The sequence below is a fragment of the Chlamydomonas reinhardtii genome, chromosome 9 (assembly GCF_000002595.2).
Source record: "Chlamydomonas reinhardtii strain CC-503 cw92 mt+ chromosome 9, whole genome shotgun sequence".
NCBI classification, from domain to species: domain Eukaryota; kingdom Viridiplantae; phylum Chlorophyta; class Chlorophyceae; order Chlamydomonadales; family Chlamydomonadaceae; genus Chlamydomonas; species Chlamydomonas reinhardtii.
The window spans coordinates 6,821,113-6,836,394 of NC_057012.1; the positions used below are offsets into that span (position 1 = coordinate 6,821,113).

A 15,282-nucleotide genomic window follows, 5' to 3' on the forward strand; every position below is an offset into this window, starting at 1 on the left:
ATGCTTGCTCGGGCAGGAAGCTGGGGACGTGGCGGTCAGGCGCCGTGCTATCAGGCTGTAGATACCGTCGTCGTAGCGCGGATACCGTCGTAGCCACGATGTGCTGTAGCCTTGAAAGCTGTTCACACACACCCTTCGGCCTGGCCCCGTGCCATTGGCGCGTGTTGTGCTCCACTGCTCCACATTCGGCCAAACGCAGACCCTCCAGGGCTGCACTGATGCTGCCTTACCCCTGAATGGTGTATGCGCTGTTGGCCCAGCGCAGGTGGAGGTTATGAGGCACGGTGCATGGGCGCAAGTTGAGACCGTGTGGCGTGCCCTGCACCCCGGTGGGCGCAGCGCCAGCTAGCCAGCCTAGGCCTGCAGCAGGCCAGCCTAGGCCTCCACCCGGCCGGATGCGGTGTTTGGGACATCGACGTGCCCAGGGGTGTGCCTTTGCGAGCAGGTGAGGGGTTGCGTGGGAGCGGGGGGCTGGATGGCAGGGTTTGGCGGGCGGGTGAGCAACCGACGGGACAGGAAGGCAGCCAGGGGCTGCAACTGCAGCGAGGGTGCTGCAGGAGCAGGGCTGGCAGCGGAGATGCATGGGGGCAGCAGGTGCTCAGAATATAACATGGATATCCAATAGCACGGTTCATCAGATGGCGGGACAAAGCGTTGGGATGGAGGTCACGGACCCGGGAAGGGGTTTGCTTGCTGTTGTTGCTAGCGGTATTGAGGAGGAGGTGGCCGAAAGTGGCCGAAAGTGCTGCCAGTACTGGGTGTGTCGCATGTATGAAGTGCCTGATAGCAGCAGAGTCCAGACAACCACGCACGCCGCAGCGCCCACGGGTGCCACCACATTAATCCGCGGCGGCACCAGGGGGGGCGGGTGGGTTGTCACCGTCCCGGCAGAGGGACGATCCGAAATACAGTACAGAAGCACAACGGCAGATAAGGCGCCGTGTGCTCCTGACGCGTACAAGACCCAGCTCGGTTCGGCCCCATGCACAGGCACGTACCCGAGCGTCCTGCGCCGTGCGTGACTCTAACGCAACACGGCAGTTACGTCGCAATAACTAGACTTATCTCCACTGCGCTGCGATAAGTCAGCGCTTATTGACTCCTTACTGCCGTGTAGCGTTACAAACCGCCACGGCCCCAAACGACAATCCCAATCTCTCAAACCGACAATAGCCTCCACTCATGCCTCAAGCGGCCTAGCAACTCATTCGTGGCCCTCAGCGGCCTCCTACCTCCGGCCTCGCAGCTCCCGATAACCCCACCAAGTCCGCCGTGCCCGCCCCAGCCCGCCCGTGTTGAGGTTGCACTAGTGGCCGAAAGTGCTGCCAGAGTTTGGTAGTAGTCCTCAACGCCGGGAGGTCATGGTGCGGGCGACGGCAGCCCTGGTGGCTGGGCTTGATTGGCTTCGCGTATGCAGCTCTTCTCGCAAAGCGCTTGGCCCAACGGCCGGTCATGCAAACCAAGGTGCGGTCGGCGGTGATGGCGGTGGCGTTCGTGCCCTTGCGCTACCGAAATCATGTGTCTCGAACACCGCGGAGCGCTCCGCCCATCGCCTAGCTTGCGCACGAACGTACGGTCCTAGTTGCACACTCAACAGCGGTCAATAGAACGAGCTTCGTGCTTGGGGATATTGGCTGCACGAGCAGCACCATCACGCGGGGATGAGCGCCGCCGGAGGCGCCGCCGGCACCTGCTGCAGGCGCAGGGCGACGCCAACGCGGGGCCTGACAGCGCCACACTCCGTCGGTCATGGGCGGCCAATGGTCACTACCAGAAGACAAGCAGCAATAGGAACACGACTGGCTTTGCAAGGGCCATGATACCAGACTCACAAACGTATCAGGTGCACCAATGGCCACGACAGAAACACACATGCGTTATCCCGCGTGCGCCAGCCATGCAGACGACGCCGGGGCGTTACAGGGAAACACATGCATCCTTGTTCAGGTGTGTGGCTTGTGGGCAGCTGTGGCCGTCCGTGTGCCCAGGAAAGGTAACAGTGCGTGTTGGCACGTGTTGGCACGAACCACTGGAGACCTCGGTACTCTCTACCGGCCCCCAGGGCCATGCCATAACACGTGTTGACGTTGTAGGCTGCTCGGAACAACCTTGGGAATAATAACAACGTCGTGACTCGAAGCTGGGACAGGCTAGCCAACATGCGCCACGCAGGAGAAGGCGCGAGTTGCAACACTAGAGCGGTTTTACGTACGCGAGTCACGCGCGGCAACCTGCCCTTCGTTCACCCGCGCCGTCGTGGTGTAGGATGCGGGCAGCCATGCCCAGCCGTGCAGCATGGCCACGAACACTAATTTCTTTCTTGCTAGCTAGGTGCCATGCTTGAGATTTGCAGTGTCTTGCATAAGAGTCACTACCAATCAAGCAGTAGGTACACCCATAGATAGCATCACCCCGGCGGACGCAGGACAGGCGCGCACGTGAATGTTTGCCTCCAAACGCCGCGGGGATGCATGCACACAATGTCCCGTACGTGCCGATACCGTACGCCACGGCAGCTGTGGGGTGTACCGTAATAGCAGGGAGGGCAACATGAAGGGTAACACCTCAGCAACCCCAGCAAGGCTGGCCTGGTCGAGCGGCGCGGAGGGGTGAAGGATACCCGGCACGCGTGGAACGCGCAATGTATCTATAGTGATAGAAGGCGTAGTGATGGGAGGAAATAAGGAGCACTCGGGGCCGCGATGGCGGGTTGGATGCGCCACGGGCCCCGGCCCAGCCAAAGGGAGCGAACGCTGGGCGGAGCCGGTGGGTGAGCGACTCGAGGGACGTGCCAGTAGTGAACAGCAGTGGCGGATGGGTCATCCAATGTGAGAGATGATACAGCCACGCCGGCAGCCAAACTCCGCACTCGACCACGTACGGGCACGTCGTGGTACTGCTGTGAGGAGGCCGGGCTGAGTTGGGATGCCTGCCAAGCCTGGCTACCCACATGTGAGCCTGTGTCGCCATACGCTCTTAATAGTAATGACATATAGCACACTGCTCCTAGCACTTCGGTGATAAGTAATTGCCCCGCCGGGTGAAGTAAGGCCGGGGCTGAAAGGAACCAAGGTTGGTTCCCTAGGCGTCCACTCGCGAGTGGGCAGGCGACACATACAGTTGGCATTGACGTGCGTTGCGGAACTAATGCGTACGTTGGCTTGGGTCTCTGGGTTCATGAGGCATTGACAGAACACGCTGCCCCTGCTATGGCTCTGACGAAGTAACATGTATGCATACATGTCCTGAAGGATTGGCAGGGAGCGTGCCGCACAGCACGCAAGCCGCGTGACTACGGTAAGCATGAGGCCATAACGTGACACAGATGCCGTGCCATACAGGCGGCCAACGCTACGGCACAAGCCAGCTTGACGCGTCCACAGATACATACATGGCGCCTGACACCTGGATAGGAGCTATCAGTCTGACTGTGGGGTCGATGCTACCCCGGCATGGATCTGGGTTGAACGGTTGGTGGTACCATCGCGCGGGCATGGCGGGTCGAGTAGCGTGTTTCATGCACGGCACTCCCGCTAACCAGCTACACACCGCAGTGTACTGGTTATCCAACAACTACATTCAGACCATTCTGGTATCCCACTCAAACCTGCGCCAAGTGTCAGGAAAAGCGCTTGCCAAGTCGGCTACCCGCTTTCACAGGATGGCGAGCGGGTGACTGGCATGTGTACAGGCGGGTGGGCCAACAAGAGGGGAGGGCGGATGGGTGCCGTGACTTGGTGGTGGGCCCCACCGCGAGCAGCAACAGCCCAGCCCAACACACGGGCGCCATCCAAACCCACCAGGCAGGCTGTAATCCCAGCTCCGACCGTATCTCGCAACAAAATGTTGGTTGCGCAGGGTCGGGCTCACTGCGTGACACAGCGTCCGATGCCTGGTGCAGGGCACGAAGGCATGTTTATGCGTCATGCGGTATAGTTATGCGTCATGCGGTATTGTTATTGGCTGGGCATAGCATGCTGGCCGAACTGCACAAAACTCCACATCGCTCACTGAGGGCGAAATATCCGGAAAAACAAATTCGGCACTTGGGCCTAGTGCACACATCGAATGCATATAGGTTGGCTTGGGGTGCGTCAGCCAAACTACAAGGGTGGTGCCGCGTGATAGTATGATGTGCGTGCGGACCTCAAGACGTACAGGGTGACGCATGATCACGTAAGCCCGCTCCGTTGTCAACACGAAGCAATAGCGAGGCGCAGGCTTGCCGTGCACGGTACACTCAAGGCGTATTGCGACAGGGCACGCAGCAGGGCACGCAACAAGTCGAAGCGTCCATAACGACAGGGCAGGCAGCATAATTGCATGCGGCACACAGGCCATATCGCAAGACACATGATGCGAGGCGCAAAGCCTGTTGCTGGCGGCACACACGCCGTATCCGAACGTGGCGCTCAGACCACACATTGTCCACAACGCAAAGGCATGTACAACGAAGGCACGTAAGCATTTCAATGCCGTCTATAATCCACAACGCAAGAGTGTGGAGCCCGTTGCTTGCGGCACACAGGTCGTATCATAAGGGCACGTATGCCATCTATTACCCAAAAGCAAGGGTGCGAAGCCGTTGCTTGCGGCACACAGGTCACATCATACGGGCACGTATGCCGTGAATTGTCCATAAAACAAGGGTGCGGAGCCCGTTGCTTGCGGCGCACAGGCCGTATCATAAGAACACGTACGCGGCGCATTGTCCATGAAGCAAGGGCGCGGAGCCCGTTGCCTGCGGCACACAGGCCGTATCATGAGGGCACGTACGCCGTGAAGTGTCCATGGAGCAAGGGCGCGGAGCCCGTTGCCTGCGGCGCACAGGCTGTATCATGAGGGCACGTACGCCGTAAATTGTCCATGAAGCCAGGGCGCGGAGCCCGTTGCTTGCGGCGCACAGGCCGTATCATAGGGGCACGTATGCCGTCCATTGTCCATAAAGCAAGGGCACGGAGCCCATTGCTTGCGGCGCACAGGCCGTATCATAAGGGCACGTATGCCGTCCATTGTCCATAAAGCAAGGGCGCGGAGCCCGTTGCTAGCGGCGCACAGGCCGTATCATAGGGGCACGTATGCCGTCCATTGTCCATAAAGCAAGGGCGCGGAGCCCGTTGCTTGCGGCACACAGGCCGTATCATAAGGGCACGTATGCCGTCCATTGTCCATAAAGCAAGGGCGCGGAGCCCGTTGCTTGCGGCGCACAGGCCGTATCATAAGGGCACGTATGCCGTCCATTGTCCATAAAGCAAGGGCGCGGAGCCCATTGCTTGCGGCACACAGGCCGTATCATAAGGGCACGTATGCCGTCCATTGTCCATAAGGCAAGGGCGCAAAGCCCGTTGCTTGCGGCGCACAGGCCGGATCCCAACGGCACACACGCCCCTTCCCCAAGGGCACGCGGGCCCTGCGGCCTGGATAGGCAGACAGGAGAAGTACCGCGCCAAAAGTCCTGAGGGTCTTGGGGAGGTGGGGGTGGCACAATGGAAGATGTGGAAAGGTATTGCACAAAGCTGTGAACTGTAAAGCGACGGGTAGACACGAAGGCACGGCAAGCAGGACCGCGCATGGCAAGCAAGTAGCCCGCCCGCACAGCTGTGCATGCCCTTTTGCTTTCAGTGACTTGCCGAACGCCTTGTCCGCAACGCTTCGCGCGCCTTTGCTCCGCTTGAAAGCTCCGCTCTGCTCCGATTTGCTCCCGAATGCGGCCCCCGAACCAAAGCGTGGTTCAAAGCGCCAGAGAAGCTTCGAAGGGCATTCCCTTACGATCAGAGAGCGAGCGTGATCAAGCTAAGGGGTTCCATTGAGCAGGATCGCGCAACAAAACGCTGCAACTCCGTCTGAGTATATATTAAACGCTTATTCGGTCCATACATGGTCAAGTATAGTTAGAACCAGGTATAGGATTGCAAAGAAAGTCCAGAAATGTAGGGAACGTTTAAGTGCGACACACTGAGGTCACCGTCCCGGCAGAGGGACGATCCGAAATACAGTACAGAAGCACAACGGCAGATAAGGCGCCGTGTGCTCCTGACGCGTACAAGACCCAGCTCGGTTCGGCCCCATGCACAGGCACGTACCCGAGCGTCCTGCGCCGTGCGTGACTCTAACGCAACACGGCAGTTACGTCGCAATAACTAGACTTATCTCCACTGCGCTGCGATAAGTCAGCGCTTAATTTGCCGTTGACGAGAAGCTGTTTTCAGCGCAGCTTCTATAGGCCTGAATGTAGCCATCCTGAATGACCAGTTTGTCATCCAGGTTCAGAGCTAGAGCCCCGCAACCCGGGGAGGCAGCGGGAGAGTGCTGTGGTCCTATGGCTTAATGGATAAAGCGCCGGTCTACGGAGATACACGTTGGCAACCGGAGATTCCAGGTTCGATCCCTGGTAGGATCGTTTTGGGCTCTGATTGAACGTGCGAGAGTGCCACAGAGCTGCCTCTGTAAGCCTGCAATCAATGTTTTGGAAGTCCGCCCATAACCTCCTTCCAGTCCAGGGTTCCCTCCAGTCCCTGCCTGTTCCTGCTTCTGTCCTTCTTGGCCTGCCTGCCTGCCTGGTCCGAGCTGCCTGTCACGCGTGTCTGCGGCTGCTGCCCAAGCTGCTGCCATCAGGCGAGGCCGTGTGCCCTGTGCAAACGGGGTCTGTGAAGCAGCACCAGGGTTGCACTGTACTAGCCATTTTCTTATAATACGCGTATTAATACGCAGTACAAAGCTTTCTAGTACAATACACCATAATTCACTCAAAATACGCCGGCGGCAAGGGTTAGTACGTGCAATAGTACGTCCCATGCAGCCTATGCCCGGTCCCATTGCAAATTCCGCTCTCCGTGTTCCTCCTTAGTATCCTTCCCTGTATCATACTATACATGACCATACTCGAGGTCGTTTAAACAGCTCGCTATGCTGTAGGAAACGCATAGTTTGTGAGCACCGCTGGATACATACAACCCGGTGTATGAGCGGAGTGACCACAACTACGCAGCCTGTTTCGCCTACTGGTTTGCCATCAAGTTTATCCACCCAGAGCTCCATTGCGCGGGCAGGCTCGGTTCGCGTATTGCATCGGCCATCGTGTCACTGATATCAGGCTTTTGGTTGTGAGCAATTACAAACACAGAATCATATTTGCTTAAGACGTTGCCTATGTTGCGTCTATGTTGCCTCTCGCCATTGCACTGTGCCACCGACGCATTGACACGGCACGACCACCGGCCACCGGCACCCGCCGGCGACCCCCACACCCCCGCCCCCCGGCGTATTTTGCGGCGTACTGAGACCCAGGAGAGGTGTACTAGTACTCAATACGTACTAGTACGTACTGATACGTACTGAGTACTGTGCAACCCTGAGCAGCACACTGCAGCAGCTCCTCCTTTACTAGTGACAGGCGCATCGACCCTTCCCTGGCCCTACCCCCGCCTCCCGCCCCCACCCATTCATGCCCACGGTCCAGCCCTACCCGCCCGCTTTCACGCAGTGCCATGTAATGCACCACCGCTGCCTTGGAAGCTTGTGATGGAGCCGAGCGCTACTGATACGGCAGGGGTGCACAACGTAACGATACACGAGTAAAGCGGAGGGGGCTTGGTCCCGCCAGGCCTCGCCAGGTTACCGTGTTGTTGGTTGGGCGACAGAAACTCCCGCCTTTGCTACACAGTCACACCATATACGAGGTGGTGGCTGGTTGCAACCAATGCTGGATGTTCCCTTGGGTGGAGCGCCTGCCGTAAAACGTCGCCAAGGGAGTGAGAATGATCCCCACATTCCCGCGTTCCCACATTCGTAGCTCTGTCACCAACTTGCCACACCACGTCAAGTGTGCCTGCATTCCACCAAGTAGTGGCTGTCAATTGGCTTTGGCCGTGCTGCCGAAACCTACCGCGGGCCGTATGGCGATTGGGCTCCATCCGAACGCACTTCGCCGTCTAGGGGCGTCAAGCCCGACCGACTTTCATTACCTGGTACTTGTCAATCACTTGTAGCTGACTAGTAACCATGCAGTCAAGAAGCGCGGCATTCACGGTTCTGCGGGCTTCGGCCCGTATGAAGTTGCTGGCCCAGAATAGGGTGGAGCATGAACAGCAACTTGAAGGTAATAGCATGCATGGGCATCGGCGTGAGCCCTGTCAGTTCAGGGCGTCAGTTGACCCCCGTGTCGGCAATGTGACTCCTTTTGACTCTTGCGTACCATGCAGACGCCGAGGCCGCTCTCATTCCGCCTGGCACGGGTGCTGCTGCTCCCCGCGAAAGCTACGATGGCAGTAGGCTGCCTCAGTCTGGGCCAGCGGCCGATATGCGCAAGTCATTCGCCCGGCGGAGCGACACTATGCGCCGGGCCCCTCCTCGCTGGTGGCGCAGCGACCTGCGCGCTGTGCGCGAGATTATCCTCGGAAACTGGATTAACCTGCTGCTGCTCATTACGCCCGTGGGGCTCGCAGCTGGGTACCTAAAGTGGAGCGCCGGCTACGTGTTCACCTTGGTGGGTGCACTCTTTGTCGCCGACCGTTGCAGAGCTGGGACTCGTGGGGCAAAGATGTGGGGCAGGCGGGGGGGGTGCGTCTGGGTCCCTGGGCAATACGGTCGGGTATGGGCGTGTGCGTGTTTCACCCCAGCCACAGGGGGTAGCCCACGCCCCTCTTTCATAAACCCACGCCTGACAGGACCTATCACCCTGCACAAACGAATCCCTTCCTGCCATCAACATGACTGCAATCCCCCTCCCACCCACCCACCCATTCACCCACCCACCCAACACTCCGCTCCCACGCCAAAACAATCTCCCGCTCCCCCTCCCGCGCTCGCCCCGCACCTGCCATCTCGCTCCCGCGCCCCGCTCACGCCCCGCTCCTGCGACCCCCCCCCCCCCTTTGCAGAACTTCCTGTCGCTGGTGCCTCTTGCGCTGGTGCTGGGTGACGTGACTGAGGACCTGGCGCTGAGATACGGCTCCGTCATTGGAGGCCTCATCAATGTAGGTGTAGCGATGGGGTCCAGGCTCCAGGTTGGAGGAGATTCGCGGGTGTTGGGTAGGCAGGACAAGGCCCGGCGAGAGGGGTAGTGGCGCAGGACAGGGGTGGTGTGTGTGTGTGTGTGGGGGGAAACGTGCCAGGGGAGAAAGGGTTCAGTTCGCAGTCGGGGGGTGGAGGCTGGGCGGGCGCAGGCGGGAGGGTCGCCCTCAGCGTGGGGCGTTCAGGGGTCTCGGTGGGGTGGAGGAGGGGAAGAGGAGCTTGGTGTGCATGGGGGCCAGCTGAGCCTTCGGAGCACATGACACCTGGTTGGCCGTCCAGCAATCGAAACGTCCACCACGCACGCTGCCCGTCGACGCTCTCTCACACATTCAGCTTGCCTAACACGCACGTGCATCCGCCCACGCCACGCCCGCAATCTCCTTCTCGCTCTTTTGCATTGGGTTCGGGTTTAACACACACACACACACACACACACACACACACACACACACACACACACACACACACACACACACACACACACACACACACACACACACACACACACACACGTGCGTCGACGTCCCCATAAGCTGTGCGTGTACTTGGACCTGGTGCTACATGGCCGCATGAGGGGAGTACCTAGCGTGTGCCGCCTCCGTCACACCATGGAGTGGGGAGCGGGGGGTTTTCCCCCGCCAGCCCATGGTGCTGACACCCCATTTGCATTTGCCGTCATGCATGCGCCCATGCCGTCCCCCGCCTGTTTACTTGCTCGTGGTCGCCCACCCTCCGTCTCTTTCCCAAATCGCGCAACCCCTAGCATAGTTAATTGGGCTGGGACTGGGCTGCGTGTTTGCTCTTGCTCGTCGCGCGCCGCCGCGCTAACATGTTCCTTCGCTCTTGTTCGTGACACTCCCCTGCTGCCGTCCTGTGCTCTGTTGTTTCTTATTCGCTCGTAGGTGAGAATTTCATCGAGGATTGGGCGGGAGCTTGGACTTAGCGGCCAGGAGTAGCGACGCGGAGCTAGGAATCGTAGGAGTGCCTGGGCCTCATGGTACCGTGAGCACATGCATGGGTTTGCACCCTTGAGAGCGTGTGGACACTAATCCCCCCTCGAGGTTAGAGTAGCGGGGGTTGCGCGATTTCCGGTTGGTAAGACCGGCGGCTCACCGCAGCAGGTATGCGAGGTAACTTCAGGTAACATCCGTAAACCGTCGCTTTGCTGCATCGCATACACTGTCTTTGCGCAACGTTTTATTTGTGCTCTTTAACACACACACACACAGGCTACGTTCGGCAACATCGTGGAGATCATCCTGTCCATCGCCGCGCTGCTGAACGGGCTGTACGGCGTGGTGGCGGCCTCGCTGCTGGGCTCCATCCTGTCCAACCTGCTGCTGGTCATGGGTGAGTGAGCGCCCGGCAGCAGGGGGCGTGTGTGGGCATGTGTGTGTGTGTGGGGGGGGGGGGGGGAGGAGCCGTCCGTCATGGAGACGGAGGGAAGGAAGGGGCAGGGGCAGGTGCGGAGCGGGTGTGCGCGTGTTGTTGGCGCCATGCAGGACAAGACCCGTTTAAACTGAAGAGGGGGAGGGGAGAAAGGGAGGGAGGGTTGTTGGCACCATCCCCGGTGAGCGTTAGATTGGGGAGCGGCATGTGGCAGGCAGGCCGAGCTGATGAGGGCATGCGCGCGGGGTGCATGTCCTTGCGCCTGCACCTACTACCATGCCTGATACAACACACCCCGGATTGCGCCTCCGCAACCCCCCCCCCCCCCGCCCGCCTATCGCGCCGCCCTGCCCTTCTCAGTGCGCACTTCCCTGCCTGCCGGCCCCTGCCCCCTCTCCTTCGCTTCTCAATACATAATAATCATGAATGTAACCCGCTTGCCAACCCCCTGCCCTCATGCCCCCCCCCCTGCCCTCATGCCACCGCCACGCACAGGCTGCTCCTTCTTCTTCGGAGGGCTGTGGAACAAGACGCAGCGCTTCAACGCAACCGGCAACCAGGCCTCGGGGTGAGAGGGCGGCAGCAGGGCCGGAGGGGGGGGAGAGGGGAGGCAGCGAACGTGCAAGCGAGGACGCGGGCATTGCCACCACCGTGCGCCACACACCCGCCACAGCAGCAGCACGACGTCGCCGCCATCTCTGCTCCCCGCATCTCCAATACACAAGGACACTCACCCGCCTGAACGCGCACGTGTGCCCCAGTCAGCTGTTTGCTGTCTCACACACACGCGCAATGCGCCTTGTACGGACCGCTCCACCACACCCCACCCCGTGTACCTCCCACGCCCCTCCCTCCACTTCCATGGACGCCTCCCCGCCCCACTTCCCTCTCCTCCCTCCGTTATACCATTGTGCCCGGCTACGGGCTGCAACTTCCCTTCTTCTCATGAAAAGCAACCATGAATGTAACCCTCCCCCCCTTGTCCTGCCTACGACTTCACTTCTTAATTAATCATGAATGTAACCCCCCTTGTCCTCGCCCCGCAGCTCTCTGCTGTTCCTGGCGGCGCTGGGCTTCCTGATCCCCACCGGCGCCGGGCTGCTGTTCGGCGGCGGCGTGGAGCACGACCACGAGGCGCTGGTGCTGGGCATCAGCCGCGGCACCGCAGTGGTGCTGCTGCTCTGGTGAGACAGGGATTGATTGAGGCTGAGACTGAGGCAGGGGAGGAGGTGGCAGAGGAGGAGGTGGCGGGGGGGGGGGGGGGCAGGGGCCTGTGCCGGGCGTGTGTCGTGGAGCGCAGGAGGAGGACGAAGCAGACCATGGGGGGGGAGGGCAGAGGTGTGGCACACGGGGAAAATGCCGGGTGGCAGGGTCAGTTTGCATGCATTGATGCCGAACCCATATGACGCGATACGAGAAGACATGAAGGCACGCCTGGCACGTTTCCCTCTGTATTCCTCTACGCCAAATTCTGTCCCCTCCCCGCATCTTCCCTCCTTCCTCCCGCATCCTCCCTCCTTCCCCCCCGCATCCTCCCTCCTTCCTCCCCGCCTTCCCTCTCCTTCCTCCCCGCCTCCTCCCTCCATCCCTCCCCGCCTCCTTCCTCCGCCTCTCCTCGCCCGCCCCGCAGCTACGCCTGCTACCTGGGCTTCCAGCTGTACACCCACACCGACCTGTTCGAGGTGTGTGTGTGTGTGTGGATGTATGTGTGTGTGGCGTGTATGTGTGTGTGTGTAAAAACAGCAACAAATGAAGCCCGCCCAGACGGCGTCGGAGTTACTTGGGTGTGTGTATACATGGGCTCGCTAAGAACCTTGTGTGCAGTTCTCCGATGTATCGCATTCCTCCTCCGTGACCTCACCACCTCCGCCACCCCCACCTCTGCTGACGCCACAGGACAACGGCGGTCACGAGGAGATCGGCTCCGACGGCCTGCCTGCGGACGCGGAGGAGCCCATGCTGAGCCTGGTGGCCTCCGTGGGGCTGCTCACAGTCATCACCCTGGTGGTGGCGGTGGCCAGCGAGTGAGTGCCTGGGCGGGAGTGGAGGGGCGGATGGCATGGGGTGGGGTGGGCTATGTGGTTGGGCTGGGGAGGAGGTTGTCGTCACCGCGCCCAGACAGGGACACAAGGTGGGGGCGTGGATGGCTGGGTGGATGGTGAGAGGACCAAAGCCGGAGTGCGCTGAACTTCTGGGAGGTTTGGCGCGGGGCGTGTTAGGGCGGCTGCGCGGCAAAAGGTGGCGTTGTGGGGGCAGCGGAAGGATTCGAGGGCCGATCGGGAGGGCCTGGGCAGCGGGGGGTTCGGCGCTGGCTAGAGTGTTGGAGGGCTTGGAGGCGACGGTGAGGGCGGGGTGGGGGCACGGGGTGCAGCGCTGGGAACGCGCACAGCGCCGGCGCCGTACCGTGCATGGCGGTTGGGTAAACGGATTGGACGCAGGCCCCAGCCTTGAGTCAGGGCGTGTGACAACGCGCGGCGACCCCCGTAACGGCCTCGCCGTGCCATGTGTAACTGCCGCGCCACTGCAGGTTCCTGACTTCGTCGCTCGAGGAGTTCAGCAAGACGTGAGTGCTGTGCACAGGCGTGTGGCGGCGGCGCATGCGTGCTGCTGTCCTGGTGTTAATGCTCACGTAAGGCCAGCCCTGCCCCAAGCCCGCCGCGTTGCTCTCGCCACGCTAACGTTGCGCCTTTAGTTGCGGCACGAGGCCAGCCTTGCCCTCAGCCCTGTCGCCACGCCACGCCGTGTCCTCGTCCCTCCCGCATCTGCTGTACCTGCCCGCGTTCTCCTTGTCCTCCCAACCCCTTCCCGCATCCCATGCTGCTCCTGGCTACGCCTTCACTCTTTAAATCGTCATGAATGCAACCCCCATGCCCGGTCCCTTCTTTCCCCCTCTTCCTCCTCTCCCGCTCCCAACAGGTCGGGCCTGGGCGAGGCGTTCCTGGGCACCATCGTCCTGCCCATCGCCGGCAACGCCTGCGAACACATGACCGCAGTCATCGTGGCCACCAAGAACAAGATGGACCTGTGAGTGGGGCTTTTTGGTGGAGCTGATGGTGGGGCTGTGTACTGTGTTGTGACTGATATGGAGGAGAGGATGGGCGGCATCGTGTGCAGGGGTGGACAGGGGTAAAGGTTTATGAAAACCAGCCCAAACTAAATCAAACCAAGCCAAACTAGCCGGGGGGTTGGTAAAAATACCAGCCAGGGAAGGATGGACCACGGGGAAAAGTCGTGGGGCGGCGTGACGGGGAAAAACGGCAGGACGGGCGGCACTGGGATGGCAGGGTGCAGGGGGAGGGTGCAATTGCTAGCCGGGGCAGGCGGCAGGGTTCCAAGCCGTCCGCAAGCCGGTGTCCTCTAGGTAGGATGAAGCTGGCCCATGCGTGCGCGAGGACATGCGGGGCCGCAACGTACGGTAGTGCTGGTGTGACCGCGTGCCAGTCCGCTTGCTGCCGCCTTTCCTCCTGCCGCCACCTACCGCCTTGCATCCCGCCCCTCCCACACCCTTCCCCCTCCCCTCCCACCCCACTTCTTGAATAATCATGAATGTCAATCCCCTCCCAACCCGCGGCACCTCCCCCCTCCCCTCCACACAGCTCCATGGGTGTTGCGGTGGGCTCGTCCATTCAGGTTGCGCTGTTTGCGGTGCCGTTCGCGGTGGTGGTGGGCTGGGCCACCGGCCACCCCTTCACGCTGTTCTTCGACCCCTTCAGCGCCCTGGCGCTCATGCTCAGCGTGGCGCAGGTGGGTGCGGGAGGATGGGCGGGTGGGCGGGTCAGGGGTGCGGTAGGGGTGGGTTGGGAGTTACCCGGGGCGCAATGGAAAGCGGAAGTTGAGGCCAAGACCAAAATGTGGGCTCCTGTGCGCGTGAACAAATGCACAACCATGCACCTTTCCCTTGTGCTTGACAACACACACGTTGGTTTTCGCAGGCCAACTTTGTGACCGCGGGCGCCACCAGCCATTGGCTGCTGGGCGTGCAGCTGATTGCGCTGTACGTGCTCATCTCCATCGCCTACTTCTTCAAGTAGAGCAGCTCTGGCGGGGTGCGGCGGGGAGCGCCCGGCCCCGTGCATACCGCACGGCGCGGGCAAGTATGGTATGTGCAGTAGTAGCGAGCACGCGCCGCCACATGAAGAGCTGCAGTCAAATGGCACCATCACGGTGCGCGAAAGGCCACGTGAGTGCTTAATTAATAATGCCTTCCAGTGGTTGGGGGCCTGCGCGCGGCGAGCGGACAGCACGGCCGGCGCCGGGCTGTCGGAATGTTGCATGTGTGTTCACACGTCTGTTTATCGTAAGGGTACTGAACGGACTACTTTGTGCTGCGATAGCTGAGTCGCTGTCTGGCGTTTGGGAGTGTGATTCGACTGCTGGTACGCAAAGAATGAATGCCGTTGCTGACCTGGTGTGGTGGGCTAGCATGCATGGATGGCCTCGTTAGGCTGTGGTAGCCGAGTCCGGCTCGGCTGCTGCTTTGTGCGAGCAGATCGTGCTTGGCAGAAATTGGCATGGATGGTGATATGACTTGTTTGCTGGTCAAAAGACGGACGTGCAAAGTGCTCCTGCAGGGCATTGGTGATTCTTGGGCATGTGCCAGTGGCGCTCGCGGTACAGGGGTGGGAAAAGCGAGTGCTGCAGGGGCTTCAGAGCTGCGTGCCACGTTGTGGCGCGCCGTGCAGCTCTGCCTGGGCGGCCCGGCTTGATGAAGCTGTAGCAGGCATGCACGGCTCTTTTCATATACAGTACTTGTAAACTGGTTCCAATGCCCCATGAAATGTCCAGGTAGCAACACGAGCTGCCCAGAGTGGCAGACAGGCAGAGACGTGACTGCTATCTTTGGTGCTCCGGGGCTGTGGCCAGGCTGGACGTCCCACGTCC

General features: G+C 60.7%; 2 protein-coding genes across 2 annotated transcripts in view; both read left to right on the forward strand.

Moving 5' to 3' along the window:
* Positions 1 to 744, forward strand: part of CHLRE_09g409728v5 (uncharacterized protein) — a 2,992-nt gene extending 2,248 nt beyond the window's left edge. The window contains exon 1 of the mRNA XM_043066244.1: positions 1 to 744. This exon is cut by the window's left edge and continues 2,248 nt beyond it. The gene's annotated coding sequence lies outside the window, so the exon portion shown is untranslated.
* A 7,058-nt stretch (positions 745 to 7,802) lies between these two features.
* CHLRE_09g409750v5 (uncharacterized protein) lies at positions 7,803 to 15,168 on the forward strand. Its single transcript, XM_043066245.1, has 12 exons — positions 7,803 to 8,098; positions 8,202 to 8,485; positions 8,880 to 8,975; positions 10,242 to 10,362; positions 10,897 to 10,969; positions 11,448 to 11,585; positions 12,032 to 12,083; positions 12,298 to 12,425; positions 12,929 to 12,964; positions 13,318 to 13,425; positions 13,998 to 14,145; positions 14,334 to 15,168. Exons 2-12 carry the CDS (start codon positions 8,300 to 8,302, stop codon positions 14,430 to 14,432), a joined length of 1,185 nt encoding a protein of 394 aa, XP_042921541.1. The 5' UTR covers positions 7,803 to 8,098; positions 8,202 to 8,299; the 3' UTR covers positions 14,433 to 15,168.
* The last annotated feature ends 114 nt before the right edge of the window (positions 15,169 to 15,282 follow it).

Excerpts from the sequence above, each read along its gene's own strand:
- CHLRE_09g409750v5 (XM_043066245.1), top strand. The coding sequence starts at position 8,300 with ATGCGCAAGTCATTCGCCCGGCGGAGCGACACTATGCGCCGGGCCCCT. Across the intron at positions 12,965-13,317 it reads CTCGAGGAGTTCAGCAAGAC|GTCGGGCCTGGGCGAGGCGT; the intron begins GTGAGTGCTGTG and ends CGCTCCCAACAG. Across the intron at positions 14,146-14,333 it reads TCATGCTCAGCGTGGCGCAG|GCCAACTTTGTGACCGCGGG; the intron begins GTGGGTGCGGGA and ends TGGTTTTCGCAG.